The 27,928-nt window shown below is 43.1% G+C and overlaps 1 protein-coding gene and 2 long non-coding RNA genes across 6 annotated transcripts; 1 reads left to right on the top strand and 2 right to left on the bottom strand.

Annotated features, from left to right (window-relative positions):
• Positions 1-14: 14 nt before the first annotated feature.
• Positions 15-1,551, bottom strand: LOC127534596 (uncharacterized). Of its 4 annotated transcripts, none has more exons than XR_007942766.1 (3): positions 1,472-1,551; positions 1,384-1,439; positions 15-1,351 (listed from the first exon to the last, which is right to left on the bottom strand). It is a non-coding gene; the product is annotated as an uncharacterized LOC127534596 (long non-coding RNA). The 4 variants fall into 4 exon arrangements; XR_007942767.1 differs by having other exon boundaries at positions 15-1,319; XR_007942768.1 differs by having other exon boundaries at positions 15-1,303.
• Positions 1,552-2,624: 1,073 nt separating this feature from the next.
• Positions 2,625-27,928, bottom strand: LOC127534503 (interleukin-1 receptor-associated kinase 1-like). The gene is made up of 10 exons (XM_051949767.1): positions 27,885-27,928; positions 27,600-27,722; positions 18,296-18,463; positions 7,149-7,246; positions 6,787-6,945; positions 6,639-6,703; positions 6,419-6,530; positions 4,904-5,025; positions 2,875-3,100; positions 2,625-2,747 (listed from the first exon to the last, which is right to left on the bottom strand). Exons 1-10 carry the CDS (start codon positions 27,904-27,906, stop codon positions 2,625-2,627), a joined length of 1,218 nt encoding a protein of 405 aa, XP_051805727.1. The 5' UTR covers positions 27,907-27,928.
• Positions 5,032-6,404, top strand: LOC127534515 (uncharacterized). The gene is made up of 3 exons (XR_007942668.1): positions 5,032-5,555; positions 5,590-5,657; positions 5,692-6,404. It is a non-coding gene; the product is annotated as an uncharacterized LOC127534515 (long non-coding RNA).

Raw genomic sequence — 27,928 nt, 5'->3', positions numbered from 1 at the left:
AATGTTTCAGGACACTGATCAGACTGATGACAAACTACAAACATCGATGCTCTGAGTAATCTCATTAATCCTGTATCGACTAATCATTAAAACAAAAGAAGGACGTGTTCTATGTGCTAACACTGATGTTCTAACAGGTACACTGGACATCTGCTAATATATTCACCCTTAGCTACCGGCACGCTGTCAGAGATAAACGGTAGATCTGGTTGGAGGTCATTAACTCCACAGAAGTCTTTGTCATGGTGCCCGTTGCTGCTAAACTCCCACAATGCTCTCTGCTTTAACCTCCTCTGGTCTCTACAGGATTAAACAGGAAGAGGCTCCACCTGGTGGAACAACCAGGAACTACAGCTGATCTGATGACATCAGGACCTTCTGCCTTGTTAGTGTAATTTTAATCAAGTATAATATGAATAAATTAACAATGAATCATGAACTACTTCTGACTGAATGCCCAGTCCAGCTGCTGCTTGCAAAGACAGAGTTGCATGATGGGTAATTTTATGCTGTGTCCACATGGAAATGCATCTGAATATCACCTATTGGTGGTCGGTCACCAGTGGGCCACCAGGAGGTCACATGACAGACTTTCAGTCATTCAGACCTTCAGTCCTCCAGTCCTCCAGTCATTCAGTCCTCCAGTCATTCAGTCCTCCAGTCATTCAGTCCTCCAGTCCTCCAGTCCTTCAGTCCTCCAGTCATTCAGTCCTCCAGTCATTCAGTCCTCCAGTCCTCCAGTCCTCCAGTCATTCAGTCCTCCAGTCCTCCAGTCCTTCAGTCCTCCAGTCCTCCAGTCCTCCAGTCCTCCAGTCATTCAGTCCTCCAGTCATTCAGTCCTCCAGTCCTCCAGTCCTCCAGTCATTCAGTCCTCCAGTCATTCAGTCCTCCAGTCATTCAGTCCTCCAGTCATTCAGTCCTCCAGTCCTCCAGTCATTCAGTCCTCCAGTCATTCAGTCCTCCAGTCCTCCAGTCCTCCAGTCATTCAGTCCTCCAGTCATTCAGTCCTCCAGTCATTCAGTCCTCCAGTCCTCCAGTCATTCAGTCCTCCAGTCATTCAGTCCTCCAGTCCTCCAGTCATTCAGTCCTCCAGTCATTCAGTCCTCCAGTCATTCAGTCCTCCAGTCATTCAGTCCTCCAGTCATTCAGTCCTCCAGTCCTCCAGTCATTCAGTCCTCCAGTCATTCAGTCCTCCAGTCCTCCAGTCATTCAGTCCTCCAGTCATTCAGTCCTCCAGTCATTCAGTCCTCCAGTCCTTCAGTCCTCCAGTCATTCAGACCTTCAGTCCTCCAGTCCTCCAGTCCTTCAGTCCTCCAGTCCTCCAGTCCTCCAGTCCTTCAGTCCTCCAGTCCTCCAGTCCTCCAGTCCTCCAGTCATTCAGACCTTCAGTCCTCCAGTCCTTCAGTCCTCCAGTCCTCCAGTCCTTCAGTCCTCCAGTCCTCCAGTCCTCCAGTCCTCCAGTCATTCAGACCTTCAGTCCTCCAGTCCTTCAGTCCTCCAGTCCTCCAGTCATTCAGTCCTCCAGTCCTTCAGTCCTCCAGTCCTCCAGTCCTCCAGTCCTTCAGTCCTCCAGTCCTTCAGTCCTCCAGTCCTCCAGTCCTTCAGTCCTCCAGTCCTCCAGTCCTCCAGTCATCCAGTCCTTCAGACTCCAGTCCATCAGTCCTCCAGTCATTCAGTCCTTCAGATCTTCAGAACCTCCAGTCCTTCAGTCCTTCAGACTTTCAGTCCTTCAGACCTCCAGTCCTTCAGTCTTTCAGACTTTTCAGTCCTTCAGACCTCCAGTCCTTCAGTCTTTCAGACTTTCAGTCATTCAGACCTCCAGTCATTCAGACCTTCAGTTCTTCAGACCTCCAGTCATCCAGTCCTTCAGTCCTCAGTCATTCGGTCCTTCAGTCATTCAGTCATTCAGTCCTTCAGACCTTCAGTCCTTCAGTCCTTCAGTCATTCGGTCCTTCAGTCATTCAGTCATTCAGTCCTTCAGACCTTCAGTTCTTCAGACCTCCAGTCATCCAGACCTCCAGTCCTTCAGTCCTTCAGTCCTTCAGTCATCCAGTCCTTCAGTCCTTCAGTCATCCAGTCCTTCAGTCCTTCAGTCATTCGGTCCTTCAGTCATTCAGTCATTCAGTCCTTAAGACCTTCAGTCCGGTAGAAATGTCGGAGCAATACAGCGGCTCAAAACTTTCTCTTTAATGACGAAAACATTTTAGCGAAAAGTATTTCTGAAAGCATTTGAAGTGGGAATCCGTCCTGGTTTTAGTTCTGCGACGGCTACTTTAGAAGTTTAGTGAAGGTTTTGCGATGCGTCTGACCTCTGCTCCCTGCACCTCATTAGCATAAAGCAGAAGTCAAGTCCACTTTATGTTAATGACCTGCAGGTAACTCCAGGCCAACGTGCTGCAATGTAGCTCAAAATGCAACCAGAATGCAATGCTGGGTGTTCCACAGACATTGCTGGATCCTGTGGACACAAACCTTTAGTTTTTAGATGCTAAGCTAACAGAGAGAAAGGAACTTATGCAGCAGAGAGAACCCTGAACTTCAGATCAGGACTACCATCAGAAACACCGAACCCCCACAACATGGAAGCTGATCAGCTGCCTGGGTTCTGAGTGGACCAGACCAGATCACAAGACTCCTCCAGGTAGTGACTGGGATGTGAGCAGGTGTGTGTTCTGACCAGGTATCTCTCTTCCGGACCTCATGTCTTTGTGCAGCGCTCGGCGTCCGGTCAGCCACCTCAGCAGCACCTGGAACACACAGAACGATCTGTTTGAAGTCTCACAGCGTTTAATGCTCTCCGTGTTTTAATGTTCAGACTGTCATGTGTGTCTTAAATCAGCAGCAGACTACATTTCCCATCATGCAGTGCCTCACCACTCCAAAGCTGTAGACGTCCACCGCTGTCCCCAGCTGTCCGTTCCTCACGTATTCATCCGGTAGATAAGCCAGCGTTCCTCTCACCGTCGCCGTTTTACCGAGGGATTTTGTCTGAGCCCCCGTCTGATCCCCCGGGCGACCCGAAGAGCTCCGAGACACAAACTGAGCCAGACCAAAATCAGAAAGCTTCGCTGCCAGGTGACGGTCAAGCAGGATGTTGGAGCTGCAGAAACAACAGGAAGTGAATGGAATGAACAGGAAGGTTTACAGCAGGACTGACAAACACTTTTCTATCACCAGATGTAGATGTAATCATGACAAAACATAACTGTGTGTCTTTGTTCTGTGACGACAGGAATATATTTAGTGAACTTCAGTAAGAGGACAAAAAAGCAGAAAATGTATCTGAAAGAAAACTGGAGTGAAGATTGGAGCTCAGTACAAAAATGCTGACATGTGTGGTGACATTATGCGAGGTGACATCATGCACGGTGACATCATGCACGGTGACATCATGCACGGTGACATCATGCACGGTGACATCATGCGTGGTAAAATCATGCGTGACGACATCATGCGTGGTAAAATCATGCGTGGTAAATCATGCATGGTGACATCCGTGTGACAAAATCATGTACGATGACATCATGTACAATGACATCATACGTGACAGCATCATGTGTGATGGCATCATGCGTGGTGATATCATGTGTGGTGACATCATGCGTGGTGACATCATGCGTGGTGATATCATGTGTGGTGACATCATGTGTGGTGACATCATGTGTGGTGACATCATGCGTGGTGACATCATGCGTGGTAAAATCATGCGTGACGACATCATGCGTGGTAAAATCATGCGTGGTAAAATCATGCATGGTGACATCCGTGTGACAAAATCATGTACGATGACATCATGTACAATGACATCATACGTGACAGCATCATGTGTGATGGCATCATGCGTGGTGATATCATGTGTGGTGACATCTTGCACGGTGACATCATGCGTGGTGATATCATGTGTGGTGACATCTTGCACGGTGACATCATGCGTGGTGATATCATGCGTGGTGATATCATGTGTGGTGACATCATGTGTGGTGACATCATGCGTGGTGATATCATGCGTGGTGATATCATGTGTGGTGACATCATGCGTGGTGATATCATGCGTGGTGATATCATGTGTGGTGACATCATGCGTGGTGACATCATGCGTGGTGATATCATGTGTGGTGACATCATGCGTGGTGACATCATGCGTGGTGATATCATGTGTGGTGACATCATGTGTGGTGACATCATGCGTGGTGATATCATGTGTGGTGACATCATGCGTGGTGACATCATGCGTGGTGACATCATGCGTGGTGACATCATGCGTGGTGACATCATGCGTGGTGATATCATGTGTGGTGACATCATGCGTGGTGACATCATGCGTGGTGACATCATGCGTGGTGACATCATGTGTGGTGACATCATGCGTGGTGATATCATGTGTGGTGACATCATGCGTGGTGACATCATGCGTGGTGACATCATGCGTGGTGATATCATGTGTGGTGACATCATGCGTGGTGACATCATGCGTGGTGATATCATGCGTGGTGACATCATGTGTGGTGACATCATGCGTGGTGATATCATGTGTGGTGACATCATGCGTGGTGACATCATGCGTGGTGACATCATGCGTGGTGACATCATGCGTGGTGACATCATGCGTGGTGATATCATGTGTGGTGACATCATGCGTGGTGACATCATGCGTGGTGACATCATGCGTGGTGACATCATGTGTGGTGACATCTTGCACGGTGACATCATGCGTGACGCCATCATGCGTGGTAAAATCATGCGTGGTGACGACATCATGTACGATGACATGTACAATGACATCATACGTGACAGCATCATGTGTGGTGACATCATGTACAATGACATGTGTGGTGACATCATGTGTGGTGATATCATGCGTGGTGAAATCATGTGTGGTGATATCATGCGTGGTGACACTGACCTCTTGACGTCTCCGTGGATCAGTGGTGTTTGTCCTCTAGGGGGGAAGTGAAGGAACTGCAGAGCTGCTGAGGCTCCATGAACGATGTTCATCCTCTGAGACCATGACAGGAACTCAGAATCCTGCAACACAAACACACACATGTATAAATACACACTCCTTCAATACAGACATTTTAAATCATATTTCTACACACATGTTCAGTATGTAACAGCAGTCCTGCCCTATGTAATAACTGAAATATCACGTCAATCTAAACTGTATCCCTCAGAGAAATCAGATTACTTCTAACAGAGTATTTTTTCTGATCAATAATCAGAAACTAATCTTTTGTGAAGTCCATATTTAAAGTCCAGACTCCAAAGTGATCCAGCTGTGATTCCAGTCAGTCTACCTGATGAACACGGTTCTAAAAGGAGCTGAGAACAGCAGAACGTTCTCAGTCCTGGACCTATGGACTGGGTCTATCTATGTCTGCATCATGGATCCACATGGAGAAGAACTGAACAGAGGAAAAGAAACATCTGACTGAGAGACTCGACAAAGATGGAAAAAGATCCAGGAAGATTAGTGAGCAACTGAAAACCAGAGAAGCAGAGAGTCAGCAGGAATCAGGAGGTCTAGAAGGAGTCATAGTTCCACTAATCAGGAGGTCGAGAAGGAGTCATAGTTCCACTAATCAGGAGGTCTGGAAGGAGTCATAGTTCCACTAATCAGGAGGTCTAGAAGGAGTCATAGTTCCACTAATCAGGAGGTCTAGAAGGAGTCATAGTTCCACTAATCAAGAGGTCTAGAAGGAGTCATAGTTCCACTAATCAGGAGGTCTAGAAGGAGTCATAGTTCCACTAATCAGGAGGTCTAGAAGGAGTCATAGTTCCACTAATCAGGAGGTCTAGAAGGAGTCATAGTTCCACTAATCAGAAAGTCTAGAAGGAGTCATAGTTCCACTAATCAGGAGGTCTAGAAGGAGTCATAGTTCCACTAATCAGAAAGTCTAGAAGGAGTCATAGTTCCACTAATCAGAGCTCCTAAAATGACTCCACACACAGTGAACTACTTTCTCCATCAGCTGTAAAAACAGACATCAGCTGCTTCAGACTTGGTTCAGGGGTTCTCCATGGAAACCAGAGTTAGTGTGAAGCTCAGACAGTGTGGAGGAACCTTCAGAACATCAACCTCTATGGACGGAGGACCAGAACTAAACCTAGTTGCTGCTCAGAACTAAACTTCCAGATGTAGAACACGAGAAGAAGCCTGATGGATGTTGGAGAACATGCTTTGGTCAGATGAAGATCAATGAGTTGGGCTCAGATGGAGTCCAGATGTTTGGTGAGAACCTGACCAGGACTACCACAGTGGATGCATGGTCCTGACAGTGAAGCACGGAGGTGAGAGTGTGATAATCTGGGGCTGCATGAGCTCAGAAGGTGTTGAAGACATTTCTAGATGATGCTGCACATGGCTGCACTCACTGCTGAAGACACACATATGTAAATTGTGGTGTGTTTGTGTTACATTGTGTAGTCGGTCCTCCAGTGATTGGTTCTCCATGTAGCTGTAGATCAGACACATCGATCCTCCTCCTTCACTGAAACCCAACAGATCCACGATGTTTGGATGTCTGAACCTGAGCAGGACACACACACACACACACACACACACACACACACATACTGTGTTAGGGTTGTGTTGTTGGCTCACACTGTGTTGTTATTAAAAACCTCAGTTGTCGTACTTCGACAGTTTCTCCACCTCTGTCTGGAAGCTCTTCATCAGCACCGTCCAGTCCAGCTCACCGTCCTGCCAAAAACAGCAACACTGACCAATCCTTCTGTCAGCGACCAATCAGTAAAGACTCACCTGCCGGTCTGTGATTGGCTCACCTGTTTCAGCCTCTTAACAGCGCAGACGGTGTTGGACAGCGATGCTCGGTACACGGCGCCGAACCCCCCCTCCCCCACTTGCAGAGAGGCGGAGAACCCCTCTGTCCCAGCATGCACCTCTTCATATGACCAGCACATCACTGCACCACTGGGGTGGGGCTAAGAGATGACATCATCATCATCATCATCATCATTATTCTACGTGCAATGGATGCAGTCATCTACTTTTAATGAATATCGATGACTGTGTGTGTGTGTGTGTTACCTTTGTGTGTGTGTGTGTGTGTGTGTGTGTGTGTGTGTGTGTGTGTGTGTGTGTGTGTGTGTGTGTTACCTGTATGTTACTGTGTGGTTCATCTTTTTAGGTGAGGGAGGAGGCGGGGGAGGAGGGGGGAGAGAAGGGGCAGGGGAGGAGAAAGGGGGGGAGGAGGAGGAGGAGGAGGATTCAGACTGGAGACCCCTGCAGACAGAGAAAGTCAGAGGTCATCAGTAAGGATCACAACTGTAACCTCACAGGCAGATGATCGACTGACCCCGTTGAATGGGCACCGTATTATCACGGTGGAGGGTTAGGGTGTCTCTGTGATCCTGGTGTTGTCCAGGGCATCAGCCTCTGGTCGGGTCTCCCAACGTAAACTGGGCCAGGGGGAGAGACCAGACTAACAGCGATTCAGAAGACCTCATTGAAAGCACAACCCTAACCCTAACCTCACCAGGGTTAGGGATACCGGGACTTCCCCTGGAGCCAGGCCTTGTGTGTGTGTGTGTGTGTGTGTGTGTGTGTGTGTGTGTGTGTGTGTGTGTGGGTGGGTGGGGGGGGGGGGTCACGTCTACGCTGGGGATGCTGGGGTTACTGGGGACGTTCTGGACGCTGGGGTCACTGGGGACGTTCTGGACACTGGGGACGCTGGGGACACTGGGGACGTTCTGGACGCTGGGGACGCTGGGGACGTTCTGGACGCTGGGGACGCTGGGGACGTTCTGGACGCTGGGGTCACTGGGGTCACTAAGGATGCTTTGGACACTGGGCACGCTGGGGACACTGGGGACGGTCTGGATGCTGGGCTCACTGGGGATGCTCTGGACGCTGGGGACACTGGGGATGCTGGGGACACTGGGGATGCTGGGGTCACTGGGGTCGCTCTGGACGCTGGGGACAATGGGGACACTGGGGACACTGGGGATCCTGAGGATGGTGGGGACGATGGGGACACTCGGGATGCTGGGGAAGTTGGGGACACTGGTGACACTGGGGACGTGGAACGTCATCTCACTGGAAGGGATTGAACCTGAGCTGGTGCAGGAGGTGAAGCGATACTGGCGAGCTATAGTCGGGCTCACCTCCACACACAGTAATGGTTCTGGAACCAGAATCCTGGAGAGGGGTTGGACTCTCTCCTTTTCCAGAATTGCCCAGGCTGAGAGGCACCAGACAGGTGTGGGGAAACTCACAGCCCTGGATAAGCGCTGCTTTGTTGGAGTTCTCCTGGAGAACCAGAGAGTTACCACTCTGAGGATAAGCTCTGTTATTATGAACCAAACAGCAGTTCAGAGTATTCGGCCTTCTTGGAGTCTCTGGGTGGTTCCTGGAAGAGGTACCACCCAGAGACTCCATAGTTCTCCTGGAGGACTTCAACGCTTATGTGGACAACGATGGACAAACCTGGAGGAGGTGATCGGGAGGAACGGCCTGATCTGAACCTGAGTGGTGTTCTGTTATTGGACTTCTGTTCTAGTCATAGACTGGACATAACAAACACCTTGTTGGAGCAGAAGGTTGTCATCAGTGTACCTGGTACCAGAACACCTTAGGCCAAAGGTCCAGGATGGACTTCATAGTCGTATCATCAGATCTCGTGTGTCTCGGACACTTGGGTGAAGAGAGGAGCAGAGCTGTCAGCTGATCTCCACCTGGTGGTGAGTTGGATCTGATGGAAGACTGATGGACAGAGCTGGTAAATCCAAACGTGAAGTGAGGGTGAACTGGGAACATCTGGAGGAGAACCCTGTCTGAGGGGTTTTCAACTCCCACCTCCTCACTTGTGCAGTGATCTGCTGGTGTGGGAACCTTAGCATTAGGCTTGGGCAGTATGACGGTAATACCGTATACCGCCGGTGTTTAAAAATAGCAGCGGTATCAGTTCCAATACCGTCATGAAAAAATGCAATGTTCTTATACAGGAGATAAGTGTTATGAGAGTGTGTGGCTCCGTTATGAGGCTCCAAGGAGAGTGAGATGTCCGAGCAACCCTGAGTGCAGCCCGAGCGAGGAAGACGGCAGTCGATTCGGTGAGTAAGAGAGAAGCTGTTGGGTTCAGCCGCTGTTAATTTACAATAAAGGCTGCAGTATTCTTCAATAAGGCCGGCCTCCTGTGTCTTTGCCTTCTACGACTGCTGAGGAAGTGAAGGGGGTTAACCCCGAAGTAACAACAGTAACTTCGGCCCTGGAGAACTGTCCTCCCCCTGCTCCCGACCGTGCTCAGCTCCTGACCACGGTCGGGAGCTGAGCAGGAAAGGTTAACATAAGGATTAAATATTAAATAAAAGTCATTTAATGCCTAAAATTGATTCTCTGTTCAGTAGCACTTAAACAGTTATGTTTTAGCCTTCTTTTGGAGACTTTCCATAAAGTTTATGAACACGAAGTAGTCATGTGACAGTGCAGAGGAGAGAGACAGGGGGGAAGATGGCAGATCCCGCACGGAGTGACTTGGTGTCAAAAACACATTTTCTGCAGTTTGGGAGTATTTCGGGTTCCAGCAAGGGCGTAACTTTGGGTCTTCCACTGGGGGAGTTAAACTCTGTGCCTGTTTATTGGTATTTATTGAATCGTTTACTTTTGTAAAAGGAGTCGGGGTAATTTGGCATGCCTGTATTAGAAATACATTGGTGATTTACTTGAAGTTGTTGCAGCTGTGTACTTGACTATTTATGCAACAATGACCAATTAATTCCTATTGTGTTTAAGTACTAGCTAGCAAGACCGTAGCAGCTTCCACTTAATCGATTTTGGGTTTATGTCAACTAACTATGAAAAAAATCAAGAACTTTAAAGATTAATCAATTGCATCACTGTACTGACACAACTAAAGTACAAACAGAAAATGTCTCATGTACAATTCATGGCAACACTCAATACATAACACAGTACAGGGTGGCACACTGGAGTGCAGCTTGCACCTCTATTCTGAACATGGCAAACTGATTTCACATATTGGTGAACATCACCAATTCATATTAACAAAATCCAAATAAACACATTAAAATACAACAGTAGGCCTATCTGTAAACCACACATTAAGGTATATCACAACATATTAGAATGCAACTTATCACACATACCATCCTATGACAAGTATTTGTCAAATAAACAGGTTGCTATACTGGTGTCTACTTTGCCAGCAACTAGTGGACTATAGATAATGTTGGGCAATTCAGATAAAAGCACCAAATACCTGTTTGCGTCTCGGTGTAAAAGAAACGAACTGGGCACACACTGACTTCTTAGTTAAGAGGTCCAATTTGTCCTGATGGATGTGACACACTGCAACATGGTTCAGCCTCTGCTGCGTCATAGCTGTGCGTAACCAAGTCTTTAATCGTCTAAGAGCACTAAAGCTCCTCTCTGCCTCTGAGGATGAGACCGGTACCACAAGGAGTAACCTCACCAGAGTTTCAACTTCAGTAAATAAGCCTCGCACCTCACATGGCAAACCTTTGAGAATGCTTGTAGCCTCTCCACAGGAATTGTATGTGTAATTGTGTTTGAACATGGGCAGCTGGATTTCCAGCAACTGGGCATTAATTTCTGGATAGTCGTAAATCACAGGGTCAACATTTCCAGAAAGCAAGGTGTTCTCCAGCTTTTGCAGGATAGAAGCCCACCCTGCTGGAAACGTTTTGTGAACTGTGTGTGAATGGTGTCAAGTACCTTATAAAACTCAACTCTGTAATATTCTGCAGGAGTTTTAGGACTGAAACCACTTGATTCTCCACTATAGCGCTTGGGCGGTTGTCGAACTCTTGGCATTGTTATAGGTTCTAAGTCTAAAGAGTTCACAACTGTAGATGCCTCCTCAAAAGGCTTTGGAAGGCCTCATCACTGCTCTTGCCATTGAGAGGAGACTGACCCTTACAAACAGCAGCCTGCATACCAGAAACAGTCTGTGTCCTTCTCTGAAGAGAACTGTTGAGACACTCCAGCTCACCAATAACTGCTTGTGCCATCACAAGACCAAGTACAGTACTGCCTCTCATAAACTGCTGAAACAGACCATTTGCAGTGACTGCAGTGGGAGAGTCAGTCCCTGCTATATCCTCTAAGGCAGTGAGGACAGAGTCATACTGTGTTAAAACTGAACGGATGGCATCGTGTGTTACAGTCCACCTTGTTTCACACAGTGGTTTCAAGGTGCTTGGGGTTCCATAGTCAGATTTTGCTATCTGATGAAACATCTGTTTGAATTTGCCAGACTGTCCACACAAAACTCCTAACTGATGAACCCAGTCAAGCACATCTCACACAACTGTAGAAGCTGCACATTCTTTTTGTGCTACCAAATTCACACAGTGTGCTCCACAGTGTACGTATAAAGCTAGTGGTTGTTTCTCCCTAATAAGAGCCTGTGTACCAGAATATTTGCCAGACATGTTTGCTGCACCATCGTATGTCTGCCCATGCAGTGCTGACAATGGCAAATTTAGTCTGCAAAGTACATCTAATGCTACTTTTGCAAGACACTCTCCTGTTATTTCGGTCACTGAATACATCCCAATGAATTCCTCATGAGGATATAAGTCATGATCCACATAACGAAGACATACAGATTCTTGCTCTCGACCTGATATGTCTTGTGTCCCATCAACTATCAAGGCACACTGTGTGACTGGGAGGCATCGAACAGTGTCAGCTATTCCTCTTACAATGTCATTGCTCAGTATGCCTAGTATTTCATTCTGAATGAGAGGACTTGTGTAATCCTGCTTGTGTGTCTCTAACCACTTCTGAAAAGCAGGGTCTTCTGCCTTTTCTTTAAGGTGCTGGGATAGATTACCTTTCTCTTCCACATGACCTCGCAGAGCTAAACTTTGCCGAGTTAAGTATTTGATGGAGCCTACAATCGTAGACAATCCATTCCTTGCTTCCTCCTGTTGTCCGGCAACAGCTGAAGAAAGCTGTGAAGCAACAGTGTTCCCTTTTTGAGCAAAGATATTCATGGCATGGATATGCAACTGACATTTAGCATGTTCTGAGAACCTCTGGATAGCCTTTTTCCAGTTTCTAAAGCCTACGCTCACAAAGGCAGGGTCACACTTGCTTGCAAATGTTGACTGATTCAAATAAAGTTTGGCACAGTGAAAACATATGACCCCTTGCAAAGTGGCACTGTAATGCAACCAAGGAAAAGTTGTGAACCACTTTTGCTGAAAAGTCAACACACATTTAGCTCGCTTCTGCACTACAATAAACTTAGGATCAGGCTGCGCAGGTCATGATGTCTGTAACATCAAATCCTTCTCTGTCCCTGTTGTCGGTGTTCAACTGGTCCCTAACATGGGGCTCAAGTCCCCGTGGTGAACATGACAGGGAGACTTGTCAGTCTCTGAAATAAAAATCTATTAATGTATTGTAAATATCAATAACACTATTTATGGTTAAATTGTCCTTGCATTCTTACCTGCTCATTGGCCTGACTGCTGCCCTCACTATGTGTCCCTCTGTGAGGAAACCACAAGAACCAAATATCAGTTCAGTGCTCTGATAGTGTGTGTCTGCATGCACAGTTTTGTTTTTTAGCCTTCCTCTTGTGTTAGGGTTGGTACTGACCATTTCAGGTTTTAGACGCATTAAAGAACTACTTAATATTTTTTTATTGCATCAAGGCTTTTTGATTTTGTCTGCAACCTCGATTTAAACAAATTAAACAAGAAAGAAAAATACATTAAACATTAACATGGAATTAACATTAAATTGTAAGTGCTCTGTTTGAAATAGTGGTGTCTGTTTTGTTTTGGCCCCAGTTATAAAAATAAGATTATTTAGCAATAATTAGAGCCAAAACTGAAATCATGGTGCATCTGTGAATATTAACATATAAATGTTCAGAAATGTTCAGAAATATTCATGCATATAAAGTTCTTGTTCTACAAAAATACTGTTGGCCTTTTTCTTTAAGTAAATATATAGTTGAAATTAACCCTTCACACCACAGATATTACTATAGTTTGTAACACTAGAATAGAAAAATGTATATACATATAGTTTTGCAATATACGTTCTAACACCTCCCAGTAATAATGAGGTAACAATACAACCTCTTATTTATTTACACGATTCTCTTGAAGTTCATTTCACATTTTTTAAATTGAATTTAAGGGGTATACAGACAAAGAAAGGCCCAAAGGCCCACACCAAAATATACTAAAACCAGTAATTCATGGATAATGAAGCCTGACAAGGTAACAATAGATAAGGGAAAAACTGCATGATAGATAATTGTTTTAAGTCTAATTTACAGCTGATTTAAGGCACAGGTCAAAACCAACCCTGGTGTGGAGCATGTATAGAGAAAGCTAACACAGTACAAGGGCTAAGGTATGTTACCTGGTCATTTGTGCCTCCTGTGCTGCCTTTCCCTGTGCTCTCTCTCCCTCTCTTTGGTCACCTGATGATCCTCCATCACCTGGACTTCCTCTGTCATCTCCTCCTCCTCTCTCTTGCTCAACTGTTGCACCTCCTCTGTCACCTCCTCTCTCTCTCTCCTCATCTGTGCTTCTCCCTCTCTGTCCACCTGCCTCTCTTTCATGGCCTGTTTGACAATCATATTCTTGAACCTGGTATAAAAAAATGCTTAGTTAATGTTAAAATGGTATCAGCCCGGTTAAAAATGAACAGTAAGGTCAAAGAACAATTTGAGGAAATAAATACATTCAGGTATTTCCCAAATTTTGTCAAGATTCACGAGATGAAGTACTTCTCTTCCCCTCCTCTGCAGCCACCCTGCTGCAGCAGAGCGTCTGTTGTCACCATGGTTACCGCTTCAGGCCGACGCAGACATTCCTGTTCCTTCAGGATTTAGAAACGTCTGGAAAATGTAGCTTCTGTGTATGCTATTGCGTTGTTTGATCAGTAAAATAGCTTCACTACTGAAAAGATATTTGATGTGGAAAACAGCGACGTTACGACCTGCCCGGTTCCCCCGAGAAATGTAGTTTAACTACGCCGCCATCCATCACTGTGTATTGGAGCAAAGTCAGCAAACAGCCCTTTAAGTTACAATTCAGTGAAAACTGACATTGGTCCTACACAGTACATCCCCGACACTCTCTGGCTGTACCTCACAGGACAAGCTCAAACCAACTCCAGTCACAAATCATCAGCTAACTTAACAGGACAGGTAGGCTATTTTACCTCTTTTTGGTCCAGATATTTCCTTTTTTTTAAGTTGTTGGTGTCGACCAACAATGAAGAATTGTTGTTTGTCCTTTTCGTTCTTCTCATTTCTTCACGGCTCTGCTGTCTCCATACATGCCAAACATACAGGGTCAGGGAAAAGTGAACGTTACGTAGAGGAGGGTTGGGTGATACCAAGTATTCGGTGGGGGTGTGGGGGGTTACATTAAGATGATTAAACTTGCTACTGTTTTGTTGGCAAATGATATTAATAATAAAAATCAACAAGATAATTAATGCTTTTAATACATTGGAAAAATGTGATTCTATTGTGGGGGTTACATTAGCTGAACGGGATTTTTGCGGGGGTCATGACCCCCGTATCCCCGGTGCAAATTACGCCCTTGGGTTCCAGGCAAACGAGAAAGGAGAGCCGGTAATTACTGATGAAGTAATTTGTAAATTGTGCAATCAAAAGGTGATCATGAGCGATGGAAACACCTCTAACCTAAGGACGCATCTCTGAATCAACCCCCCACTCACTGCTGCCAGTGTTCAATTTCTGAACGTGAAGGCACAAGCCAGTAACAGTAATAGTCACGGTAATACCGTATACCCCGGTAAAATGTGAAGGAAGTTTGACCGTATCAAAATTTGGATCCCGCCCAAGCCTACTTAGCATCACGAATAAAAATCAACAGCTTGATGATGTTTATCAAGCCAGAACGGTTCAGAAGGCAAAAGTTATCTCAGCCGACCCACATCACATTACATTAGGGCGGCTGTGGCTCAGGTGGTAGAGCGGGTTGTCCAATGATCTAAGGGTCAGCGGTTCGATTCCCGCTCTCGCCTAGTCATGTGCTGCATGCCGAGGTTTCCTTGGGCAAGATTGTGAACCCCGAATTGCCTACCAGTGACTGTTCCACTGGTGTATGAATGTATACTGACTGATGTTGCAGGTTGATTAGCAACCTGCACATTAGTGTGTGAATGTCTGGGTGAATGGGAGCAGTTGTTGTAAAAGCGCTTTGAGTACTCTGATGAGTAGAAAAGCGCTATATAAGAGCAAGTCCATCACCCTCTGAATGCTGAGTTTCAACTTTTGCCATCTGGGAAGAGGGTCAAATGAAACAGATACTTCAGATCATTTGTTCCCTCAGCTGTAGGGTTTCTAAATAAGCTTTAGGCTTGTGTCCTTCCACTGTAGGCTACATATATCAGTGTTTCCTCAACTTTCATTTAGGAGTGGCGGGCCGCCATTCCTAGCCGCCACTCCTTCAAAATTCTTTCATTTTTTAAGATGTTTCTTTTTATTAGCTCAAAAACGTTCATCATGTCTTCTTGTCAATACATTAGTTTTGAGTTCTTTTGTTCAGACATCAGTAGAGTCACCAGGTTCGCCGGGCCAACCACGCCGTAATGGCATGTTGAGCTTAACGGACCCGACCGTCTCTAGTCTGGGGCGACTCTACTGGGCGTGCCACAGATGCTGGCTGTCAAAATCTGCCAGCTGACATATCACACGCTGTCAATGAGACACTTTCGTCGAAACTGTCAAGAAGGTGATTAACATCAATGTATTCACCTGATGTCTGGACAAAAGAACTCAAAACTAATATGTTTTTGTTACTGTCGCAAACACACCACCATCGCATGTCTCTGCCTTCACAACAGAGTCCTGCTCTGTGTCGGGTACTAACGAGTACTAAGGTAAACTACAGAAAACTATCTTGCTCAGTCTCTACTCTTTGATACGTCGGGTTAATACGATGTTAATTACTCCGCCTTGAAAGTGACGTCACGTCCAGCATCCAGAAAGCAGGTCAGAGAGTCAGAGGAGTGTCGTCTTGGAAAATAGGGCAGCGACTTACCAGAGAAAAGTTATAAGCTGAAGACAACTCATAATATATTTCACAAGTTAAATAGACATTCTCTAAATACTGATGTCCAGCTAACGTTACGTAACATATCGGTAGTTTCAGTTAACTGGACCCGGTGCCAAGTCAGTGACGCCAACGTGAGTAAACTATTGATAGCATTAAGCTAATATCTACACTCCACTGTATGTGGTCATGATAACTTACCTGATAACACCTGACATTTATTATTATATTATTTGTATCTGTGTTTCTATGTATTGTACTATACTGTTTAATGGTATGAATTTCATTGTTGACTGCTGTTGCAATTCAAATTGCCCAAATGGGGACAATAAAGATTTTCTAAAAATACCGAATCTGGAAGAGTTTCTCCTGCATCCCAGGGGAGGTTGGGGACATGTAGTCTGAGTGGTCCATGTTCTAACTCTCCATTGCAGAAGCAGGTGCTAGGAGCTGTGGCCTGAAGGTCACTGGTGCCTGTTGCAGCGACAACCCAAAAACCCGCTGATGGACACCAGTGATGAGGGAAGCCATCTAACTGAAGAAGGAGGCCTGTCAGGCCTGGCTGGCTTGGGTGTCTCCTGAAGCAGCTGACAGGTACCGGTCGACCTAAAGGGCTGCTGCAGCTGTTGTGGAAGCTAAAACTTGGGTGTGGGAGGAGTTTGGAGAGGCTATGGAGAAGTACTTTTGGTTGGCCTCAACGAGGTTCTGGCAAACCTTTTGATGGCTCAGGAAGGGGAGGCAGGATTTTGTCTAGGCTGTGTAGTCAGGATGGCGAACTGTTGACCCGTACTGGGGATACTGTCGGGTGGTGGAAAGATCACTTCATAGAACTCCTTAGTCTGGTAAACACGTCCTCTGTGGAGGAGGCAGAGCCTGAAGACTCGGGGGGGATCTTCATCCATATCTGTGGCAGAGGTCGCCGAGGTAGTTAAGAAGCTCCTCGGTGGTAAGGCGCCAGGTGTGGACGAGATCCGCCCTGAGATGCTGAAGGCTCTGGACATTGTTGGACTGTCCTTGCTGACACGTCTCTACAATGTCGTTGGGCATTGGAGGGTGGTTCCCATGTTTAATAAGGAGGACAGGAAGAGTGAGTTCTAACTACCGGGGTATCACACTTCTCAGCCTTCCTGGGAAAGGTTACCCTTGGGTACTGGAAGGGAGGCTCTGACTGACTGTTGAACCTCAGATTCAGGAGGAACAATGTAGATTCTATCCTGGATAATTTCTTTACTCTTGTGGAGCTGCTGAGGGGGTTATGGGAGTTGGACCTGCCAGTCTACATGTGTTTTGTGGATCTGGAGAAGGTCTACGACCGTGTCCCCTGAGGGGCTCTGTGGGGGTACTGAGGGAGTATGGGGTACCAGGCTCTCTGATTCGAGACATTCGGTCCCTGAACGACCAAAATGAGAGCTGTGTCCTCATACGCAGCACTAAGTCAGACTGGTTTCCAGTGGGTGTTGGACTCCTCCAGGGCTGCTCCTTGTCTCCGATCCTGGTTGTGGTCCAGGGACAGATCTCAAGGTGCAGCTGGGGTGAGGAAGGTGTCTTGTTTGGGGACCTCAGGATCACATCTCTGCTTTTTGCAGAAGATGTGGTTCTGTTGGCTTCATCAGACCTTCAGCAGCACTGGAGTGGTTTGCAGCTGAGTGTGTGATTGCTTCTCAATCTGAGGTTCAACAATCAGTTGAAGAATCCCTCCTATCACCTTCAAATATACTTTCCTGGAGAGGCAGAGCAGCGGAATCCCTGAAATTCTACCCAATACCCTCTTTAAAAAATGGAACCACCACCCCGGTCTGCTGCTCCACAGCCACCGTCCAAGACCTCCACGAGACCCTGAACAGACATATCAGTCAGCACAGTCCAACAGCGTCCACGAATCTTGTCCACGCCTGGTGCTTCGTAACCACCTCAGTGACAGATATTAGTAAGGCTTCCCCCAAGTCTTCAGACTCTGTGTCCTCTGCAGAGAATGCTCCTCAAAGTGCTCTCCACTGGTGACACTATCCCTAGTTCAGGTCAGCAGTTCATCTCCATGGCTAAACCCAGCCTGGACCAGGCCCTGCTTTCCTGTCCTGAGGCGTCAAAGGCTTTGCTAGAACTTACCGAGGCCCATCATATCTGCATAGGCTCCCAAACTCGAGATGCGTGGAGGTGACGCTAACTCCACCTTCAGGTCAGAGGTCATTAGAGGTCACCAGAGGTCATCAGAGGTCATTAGAGGTGAACTCACAGATCAAGATGACATCACGGGGGCGCTGCAGCTGCAGACTGTCTAATAGGTCGATCAGCTCTCCAACTCTCCCATTCCTGTTCTCCCATTGGTTCATCACCCAGTCAGTCCGCCTCCTCCTCCTCTCAGCCAATCGGACAGCAGTCTGATCACCGAGGACCTGTGAGGCTGTCAGACAGAGAATATGAACTATTAAATAGTTCAGCCTGTGATCAACTCAACACACTTAATTTAGATGAAGAACACTGCAGGTTCTAAACGTTAAATGTTGTCGATGAAAAAGTCCCCAGATTTACATTTTGTAAAATCACTGTAAAACTGTTCAAAATGGTTAAAATTGTTCTAAGTATTTTTAAAAATGGACCAAGGTTTGACAAAAGGACTCAAAAAAATTTGGAAAAGATTCAAATTGTCAAAAAAAATTAATAAAGACTTTCTAAAGTGTCTGAACAATGTTCTAGAGCAGGGGTCAGCAACCTTTAACACTCAAAGAGCCATTTCGACCCGTTTCCCACAGAAAAGAAAACACCGGGAGCCACAAAATCCTTTTGGCATTTAAAATGAAGACGACGCTGCATATATCGCTTTTTTACCTCTATACCTTTGTTAATCAGTCGTGATTAATTAATTACAAAGCCTCTAATTAGATAGATTCATTTTTTAATCGTGTCCTTCCACTAATATTTATCTTACCTGGTTAATGTCATTTTTGCTCCTGGACCTCATATGTTACGTAATGTTAGCTGGAAATCAATATTTTGCGAATGTCTATTTAACTTGTAAAATCTATTTATCTTAAGCTAATAACTTTTCTCCGGTAAGTCGCTGCCCTATTTTCCAAGACGACACTCCTCTGACTCTCTGACCTGCTGCCTGGACATCGAGCGGTGTTCTTGTGAGTAACGTGTGTTACCCTATCATGAGTACTTTTGACTCAAAGACGTGTCTTTCTTGGAGTGGAGCTTTAATATACAGGCTTGCCATTCTTGAGTACAAAATGATGTGAAACTACAGGCGTTGCTTCTCCAGGAGTAAAACAAAAAAAGGCACGAAACGTGTGGGAATCTGAAGCTCCGTGTTGTTTCTCTGCATCAATTTGCGCTCTCATGTCACAGGGGAAAACCCCAGCAACACATCCGGTGGAGTGACACGGCAAAATAAGAGCGGTAATTTCACAATAAAACTATATTAAAATGCATTGAAACACGCCTGAAAGGCAGAACAATTCATTTTCCAAAGTTAGAGGGAGCCACGACAGAGGGCTGAAAGAGCCGCATGCGGCTCCGGAGCCGCGGGTTGCCGACCCCTGTTCTAGAGTATCTAAATAAAGTTCTAAAGTGATTGAATAATGTTCTACAGTGTCTGAATAATGTTCTACAGTGATTGTATATTGTTATAAAGTGACTGAATAATGTTCTAAAGTGACTGAATAACGTTCTAAAGTGACTGAATAATGTTCTACAGTGATTGTATATTGTTATAAAGTGACTGAATAATGTTCTAAAGTGACTGAATAACGTTCTAAAGTGACTGAATAATGTTCTACAGTGATTGTATATTGTTATAAAGTGACTGAATAATGTTCTAAAGTGACTGAATAACGTTCTAAAGTGACTGAATAATGTTCTACAGTGATTGTATATTGTTATAAAGTGACTGAATAATGTTCTGCAGTGTCTGAATAATGTTCCAGGGTTTATACACCAATCTTGAAGTTAAATTTACTACCATTTAATACCTTTTTTTACTACCTTCAGATTTTTTGTACAACCATCAAGACACCGAGTTGCAAGTATTAATCCGAAACCTTTCTTGATTTGCACGCAGATTTTGGCATACAACACTTACATCATACTTACCACTATCCAAGGAGACCTAGTTATTTAGCTACAGGGTATTAGTTACAGTAACTGGTGCAATGTCAGGTGGGGTGCCTTGCTTCAGAGGCGGTTAAGCGATGGAATGGTATTGAATTTAAACTTACGTACAACCTTTTCAAGATTGACTCCCAACCATTAGGCAACAGCTACTAATACTATAAAAGAAGAGATTTTGACAAAATATTGCACATTTATTTCCTGTCCCCATGGAAGACTCCACTAGCCCATTAAGAACATGTTTAACAACCACACAAACCAGTAAAAACAAATTGAGACAAGGATTGAACAACCAGCTAGGTTTAAATGACCAACAAATCTGCACGCAAATTTTCACAAAACACTTAATCAAAGAGAGCAGGATGACAAAATAAAAACATCTTGTGCCAAGTGCCTTAACCTTTCATAAAATAGAGAGAGAGAGAGAGAGAGAGAGAGAGACCAAATCAAAATCTTACGGCAAGTGCATCAGCTGCACAGCCTTGTCCTCGTTAGTTTGGTCCATTTGCACCAATTCCTCCTTCTTCTCTTTGTATCTTCTCCTCAGAGAATTTGATTTTGTGATTAGTTCAGCCATTGCAATTTTGTCCAATCACCGCAACTTCCCCGCAATTTTGGCCCGCCTCCCGTGAGTTCCACCAATCATAGCAGCTCCCAGCGCAAATGTAATGCACGTATGTCACCGAATTTACTTCCTGTTTATGGTTTGAAGATGCAGACATGTGCGATACTAATGTCTCTCATTTACCAATAAAAATTACTGCTGCAGACCGTGATAAACAATTAATTCACTGATGTTCTTCACCAAAGCGGAGCTAAACTGTTTTGCAACCATGCAATATTGTGGTGGAATGCAAAAAAAGAAGAAAAAAATCATCGATTGATACACACTCACGAAACATATTAGAACGGCTGAAATGTATGGAGCAATAGGAGTGCCAAATCAAAATATAAATAAATAAATAATTAAATAAATAAATGTGGAAATATAAAGAGAAATAAATAATTAAATAAATAAATGTGGAAATATAAAGAGAAATAAATAATTAAATAAATGTGGAAATATAAAGAGAAATAAATAATTAAATAAATAAATGTGGAAATATAAAGAGAAATAAATAATTAAATAAATAAATGTGGAAATATAAAGAGAAATAAATAATTAAATAAATAAATGTGGAAATATAAAGAGAAATAAATAATTAAATAAATAAATAAATGTGGAAATATAAAGAGAAATAAATAATTAAATAAATAAATGTGGAAATATAAAGAGAAATAAATAATTAAATAAATAAATGTGGAAATATAAAGAGAAATAAATAATTAAATAAATGTGGAAATATAAAGAGAAATAAATAATTAAATAAATAAATAAATGTGGAAATATAAAGAGAAATAAATAATTAAATAAATAAATGTGGAAATATAAAGAGAAATAAATAATTAAATAAATAAATGTGGAAATACAAAGAGAAATAAATAATTAAATAAATAAATAAATGTGGAAATATAAAGAGAAATAAATAAATAAATAAAAGGAAAAAGCAGAAGAGGTAAAAGCAAAGACAAAATTTTCCTTTTTATTTATTTATTTCTCTTTATATTTCCACATTTATTTATTTATTTATTTATTTCTCTTTATATTTCCACATTTATTTATTTATTTATTTATTTATTTCTCTTTATATTTCCACATTTATTTATTTAATTATTTATTTATTTATATTTTGATTTGGCACTCCTATTGCTCCATAGCAATGAGCGGACAACAGACCAGACAAATCACCATGATGGAAACTGTTGCACCCAGATCCATTAGAGCACTGAAAGAATGAGGTAAATTAGATTAATTATTCCACCAAAGAGTGGAGAGAAATGTCCATGTCATCCGGAGGGTCGACCACCGCCTGAGCGGGACGCTACCACAGGCAACGCGCTCCGTGGTCGGACAACTGGGGCAGACGGGGCGTCTCGGTCTCGCCGCTGAGAGCCACGGCGGAGTTATGTGACGATCAGCGTGTGTGAATCATTTCCTTGTTACCCACATCATTCAAAACGGACTCGGGGATTTGAATGAAGTTTTCAGGGTCGGTCAGAAATGACACAAGGACCAAATGATTAGACTTCGGCAGTGATACGGCTTAAAGTTTGGATCCACGTATAGGTTGTGGGAGAGCAATCTGCGGACAGATGAGCGCTAATCCGCGATCCCGCAGGCCGCGGTCGCTCTCAGAAGTCGAAGTGGCATCATCCAGGGAGATGTCAAGTTAGCATTGCAGCAGCTAAGTCAGCTATGTACTCAGGGCGCACGCGGAGGATTTCAGCTCTCTAACGACTAGGGCTGGGTATCAATCTAAAAGTTTCGATACCGGTACCAATTCCGATACCTTCACTTCGATACCGGTTCCTAAACGATACTTTTTCGATACCAGTTTTACAATATATACTCTAACAGAATGAAAATTGCATTACACATTACTTTTCACATCTTGAGTTTAATTTTCCAGTGATTTCCAGTGCAAAAGAACATTTGCAAGCAATGTACAGTTCAGTACATACTGAGCCACCTTCGGCCCCGGACCCTTCCTGGCCGACCCGGAGCCGGTCGCGGCGCACCGCCGCGGAGGAAATGCGCCAGGCGGGGGACGGCCCGCACCCGGCGAGAGGTCCCGCGAGGGGATCCTCCCGCACCGAGCGGCCGCCCCTGGCCCGCCGAGTTGAATCTCCCGGGCGGACTGCGCGGACCCCACCCGTTTACCTCTTAACGGTTTCACACCCTCTTGAACTCTCTCTTCAAAGTTCTTGTCAACTTTCCTTTAAGGTACTTGTCGACTATCGGTCTCGTGCCGGTATTTAGCCTTAGATGGAGTTTACCACCCGCTTTGGCATATACTGCACCGCGCACTATTGACGTCTGTGGCGATGGGCGTGGGAGAGCTCAGCTGCAGAGGGGAGAGGTGTGGAGGAGAGTGTGTGGAAGCAGCGTCAGGTTAATTAGCGCAGCTGGCACCAATTAGACTCACCTGATTCTCTCGGCAGTAACAGACTGAAGCAGAGGACAAAAGACAGACGGACAGAGAGGACGGGGGAACGGACGAGCGGAGGACAGCGGACAGGACGAGGTCCGGTGGAGCGGGCAGCTTACCGAACGAGATCCTGTGGAGATCCGGCTGACGTTGAGACTGTTTACCGGACGAGGTCCGGTGTAGCGCCGGGCAAGGAAGAGAGACTGTTTTATTTACATTGAGACGGTGTGGTGAATAAAAGACTTTGTCTGCATTGGCCGAACTGCCGTGGTTATTGTGCTGAGCAGAGCCGCAGACAGGTTCTCCTGTTACAGCGTCCATTTTACAAAAGTAGAGCCACGTTTTAGACCTCAGAGGCATCTTTTCCCACTTCGACGACATGCTAAACAACTGCAGTAAAGTCAATGTACCTAACGTGAAACCTGTCTGTGAACGGGCAGCATGCTTTTTTCCGGCTTGCCGCAATCACGTGTAATGTTACAGCCAAACACAGGTTTGCTTTATCATAATCACGTGATAAGTACCGGAACATGGAACCGAAAGACGAGGCTTATTTCGATACTCATTAGTACCGAAACATTTCGGTCGGTGCCATTAAAGAACCGAAGTTCGGTACTCAGCCCTACTAACGACCAATGAATGCATTGCTATGACGTCGACGTGAGCGACTGACGAACATTCCGGTATAAAATTTTGCAAGCAAGATATGTTTTATTTTATTTATGTTTATTTTTTTATCAAAATGAAACAGCTCATTGTCTAAAAGAAAAAAATAATACTGTTTGCCCAAATTTAAAACCTTTTAAGGCCATTAAATTTTGCGTTTTTGATTTATCACTTTTTAATACTTATTAAAACCCCGCGGAAACCCTGTGTTCTAAAGTGTCTGAATAATGTTCTAAAGTGACTGAATAATGTTCTAAAGTGACTGAATAATGTTCTACAGTGATTGAATAATGTTCTAAAGTGACTGAATAATGTTCTAAAGTGACTGAATAATGTTCTACAGTGATTGAATAATGTTCTAAAGTGAGTGAATAATGTTCTAAAGTGACTGAATAATGTTCTAAAGTGACTGAATAATGTTCTACAGTGATTGAATAATGTTCTAAAGTGACTGAATAATGTTCTAAAGTGACTGAATAATGTTCTACAGTGATTGAATAATGTTCTAAAGTGAGTGAATAATGTTCTACAATGATTGAATAATGTTCTAAAGTGACTGAATAATGTTCTAAAGTGACTGAATAATGTTCTAAAGTGACTGAATAATGTTCTAAAGTGATTGAATAATGTTCCACAGTGTCTGAATAATGTTCTAAAGTGTCTGAATAATGTTCTAAAGTGACTGAATAATGTTCTAAAGTGAGTGAATAATGTTCTACAATGATTGAATAATGTTCTACAGTGTCTGAATAATGTTCTAAAGTGAGTGAATAATGTTCTACAATGATTGAATAATGTTCTACAGTGTCTGAATAATGTTCTACAGTGACTGAATAATGTTCTAAAGTGACTGAATAATGTTCTAAAGTGATTGAATAATGTTCCACAGTGTCTGAATAATGTTCTAAAGTGTCTGAATAATGTTCTAAAGTGACTGAATAATGTTCTAAAGTGAGTGAATAATGTTCTACAATGATTGAATAATGTTCTACAGTGTCTGAATAATGTTCTAAAGTGAGTGAATAATGTTCTACAATGATTGAATAACGTTCTACAGTGTCTGAATAATGTTCTACAGTGACTGAATAATGTTCTACAGTGATTGAATAATGTTCTAAAGTGACTGAATAATGTTCTAAAGTGAGTGAATAATGTTCTACAGTGTCTGAATAATGTTCTAAAGTGAGTGAATAATGTTCTACAGTGATTGAATAATGTTCTACAGTGACTGAATAATGTTCTACAGTGACTGAATAATGTTCTACAGTGTCTGAATAATGTTCTACAGTGACTGAATAATGTTCTAAAGTGACTGAATAATGTTCTAAAGTGACTGAATAATGTTCTAAAGTGACTGAATAATGTTCTACAGTGATTGAATAATGTTCTAAAGTGACTGAATAATGTTCTAAAGTGACTGAATAATGTTCTAAAGTGACTGAATAATGTTCTACAGTGATTGAATAATGTTCTAAAGTGAGTGAATAATGTTCTACAATGATTGAATAATGTTCTAAAGTGACTGAATAATGTTCTAAAGTGAGTGAATAATGTTCTAAAGTGACTGAATAATGTTCTACAGTGACTGAATAATGTTCTAAAGTGACTGAATAATGTTCTAAAGTGATTGAATAATGTTCTAAATTGACTGAATAATGTTCTACAGTGACTGAATAATGTTCTAAAGTGACTGAATAATGTTCTACAGTGACTGAATAATGTTCTAAAGTGACTGAATAATGTTCTACAGTGTCTGAATAATGTTCTACAATGATTGAATAATGTTCTAAAGTGACTGAATAATGTTCTAAAGTGACTGAATAATGTTCTACAGTGTCTGAATAATGTTCTAAAGTGACTGAATAATGTTCTACAATGATTGAATAATGTTCTAAAGTGACTGAATAATGTTCTAAAGTGAGTGAATAATGTTCTACAATGATTGAATAATGTTCTACAGTGTCTGAATAATGTTCTAAAGTGAGTGAATAATGTTCTACAATGATTGAATAATGTTCTACAGTGTCTGAATAATGTTCTACAGTGACTGAATAATGTTCTAAAGTGACTGAATAATGTTCTACAGTGACTGAATAATGTTCTACAGTGATTGAATAATGTTCTAAAGTGACTGAATAATGTTCTAAAGTGAGTGAATAATGTTCTACAATGATTGAATAATGTTCTACAGTGTCTGAATAATGTTCTAAAGTGAGTGAATAATGTTCTACAATGATTGAATAATGTTCTACAGTGTCTGAATAATGTTCTACAGTGACTGAATAATGTTCTAAAGTGACTGAATAATGTTCTACAGTGACTGAATAATGTTCTACAGTGATTGAATAATGTTCTAAAGTGAGTGAATAATGTTCTAAAGTGAGTGAATAATGTTCTACAGTGTCTGAATAATGTTCTAAAGTGACTGAATAATGTTCTACAGTGACTGAATAATGTTCTACAGTGATTGAATAATGTTCTAAAGTGACTGAATAATGTTCTAAAGTGAGTGAATAATGTTCTACAATGATTGAATAATGTTCTACAGTGTCTGAATAATGTTCTAAAGTGAGTGAATAATGTTCTACAATGATTGAATAATGTTCTACAGTGACTGAATAATGTTCTAAAGTGACTGAATAATGTTCTAAAGTGACTGAATAATGTTCTACAGTGATTGAATAATGTTCTAAAGTGAGTGAATAATGTTCTACAATGATTGAATAATGTTCTAAAGTGACTGAATAATGTTCTAAAGTGAGTGAATAATGTTCTAAAGTGACTGAATAATGTTCTACAGTGACTGAATAATGTTCTAAAGTGACTGAATAATGTTCTAAAGTGATTGAATAATGTTCTAAATTGACTGAATAATGTTCTACAGTGACTGAATAATGTTCTAAAGTGACTGAATAATGTTCTACAGTGACTGAATAATGTTCTAAAGTGACTGAATAATGTTCTACAGTGTCTGAATAATGTTCTACAATGATTGAATAATGTTCTAAAGTGACTGAATAATGTTCTACAGTGAGTGAATAATGTTCTACAATGATTGAATAATGTTCTACAGTGTCTGAATAATGTTCTAAAGTGACTGAATAATGTTCTACAATGATTGAATAATGTTCTACAGTGTCTGAATAATGTTCTACAGTGACTGAATAATGTTCTAAAGTGACTGAATAATGTTCTACAATGATTGAATAATGTTCTAAAGTGACTGAATAATGTTCTACAGTGACTGAATAATGTTCTAAAGTGATTGAATAATGTTCTAAAGTGACTGAATAATGTTCTACAGTGATTGAATAATGTTCTAAAGTGAGTGAATAATGTTCTACAGTGTCTGAATAATGTTCTAAAGTGAGTGAATAATGTTCTAAAGTGAGTGAATAATGTTCTAAAGTGAGTGAATAATGTTCTAAAGTGAGTGAACAATGTTCTACAGTGACTGAACAATGTTCTACAGTGACTGAATAATGTTCTACAGTGTCTGAATAATGTTCTAAAGTGAGTGAATAATGTTCTAAAGTGAGTGAATAATGTTCTAAAGTGAGTGAATAATGTTCTAAAGTGAGTGAATAATGTTCTACAGTGACTGAACAATGTTCCACAGTGTCTGAATAATGTTCTAAAGTGCCTTGAAGCAGCTGAAGGCTCTCACCCTCCTTACTGCTGCAGGCTAGCCGCTAGCTGTTAGCATACTGTCTAATTCTGGTTCCGACTCACCGAAGCGGGTCCAGTCCAGGTCCGACAGTCCATCCATGACCCGGCAGAACTCCCAGAGGACGGAGGGGGGCAGCCGGTACAGGTACCGGGCTCTCGGGTCTGCTTCCGACATGCTGCCGAACTCTGCCGAAGTTGGCACGAAATTAAGCTAACAGGCTAACAGCTAACAACCGAACCGAGACATGAAACCCAATAGAACCCGAAAGAAGTTCAAATGTAAGTATTTCAGACGTGAACTCACAAAAACAGACACACAAACAGACACAAACAGACACAAACTCACACCATGGAGCTGTCGCTGCCACATCAATTTCTCCACAATAAGAGTC

The sequence above is a fragment of the Acanthochromis polyacanthus genome, chromosome 6 (genome assembly GCF_021347895.1).
Source record: "Acanthochromis polyacanthus isolate Apoly-LR-REF ecotype Palm Island chromosome 6, KAUST_Apoly_ChrSc, whole genome shotgun sequence".
NCBI lineage: Eukaryota > Metazoa > Chordata > Actinopteri > Pomacentridae > Acanthochromis > Acanthochromis polyacanthus.
The sequence above is the reverse complement of the archived record's forward strand: the minus strand, read 5'-3'. Positions and strand labels throughout refer to the sequence as shown.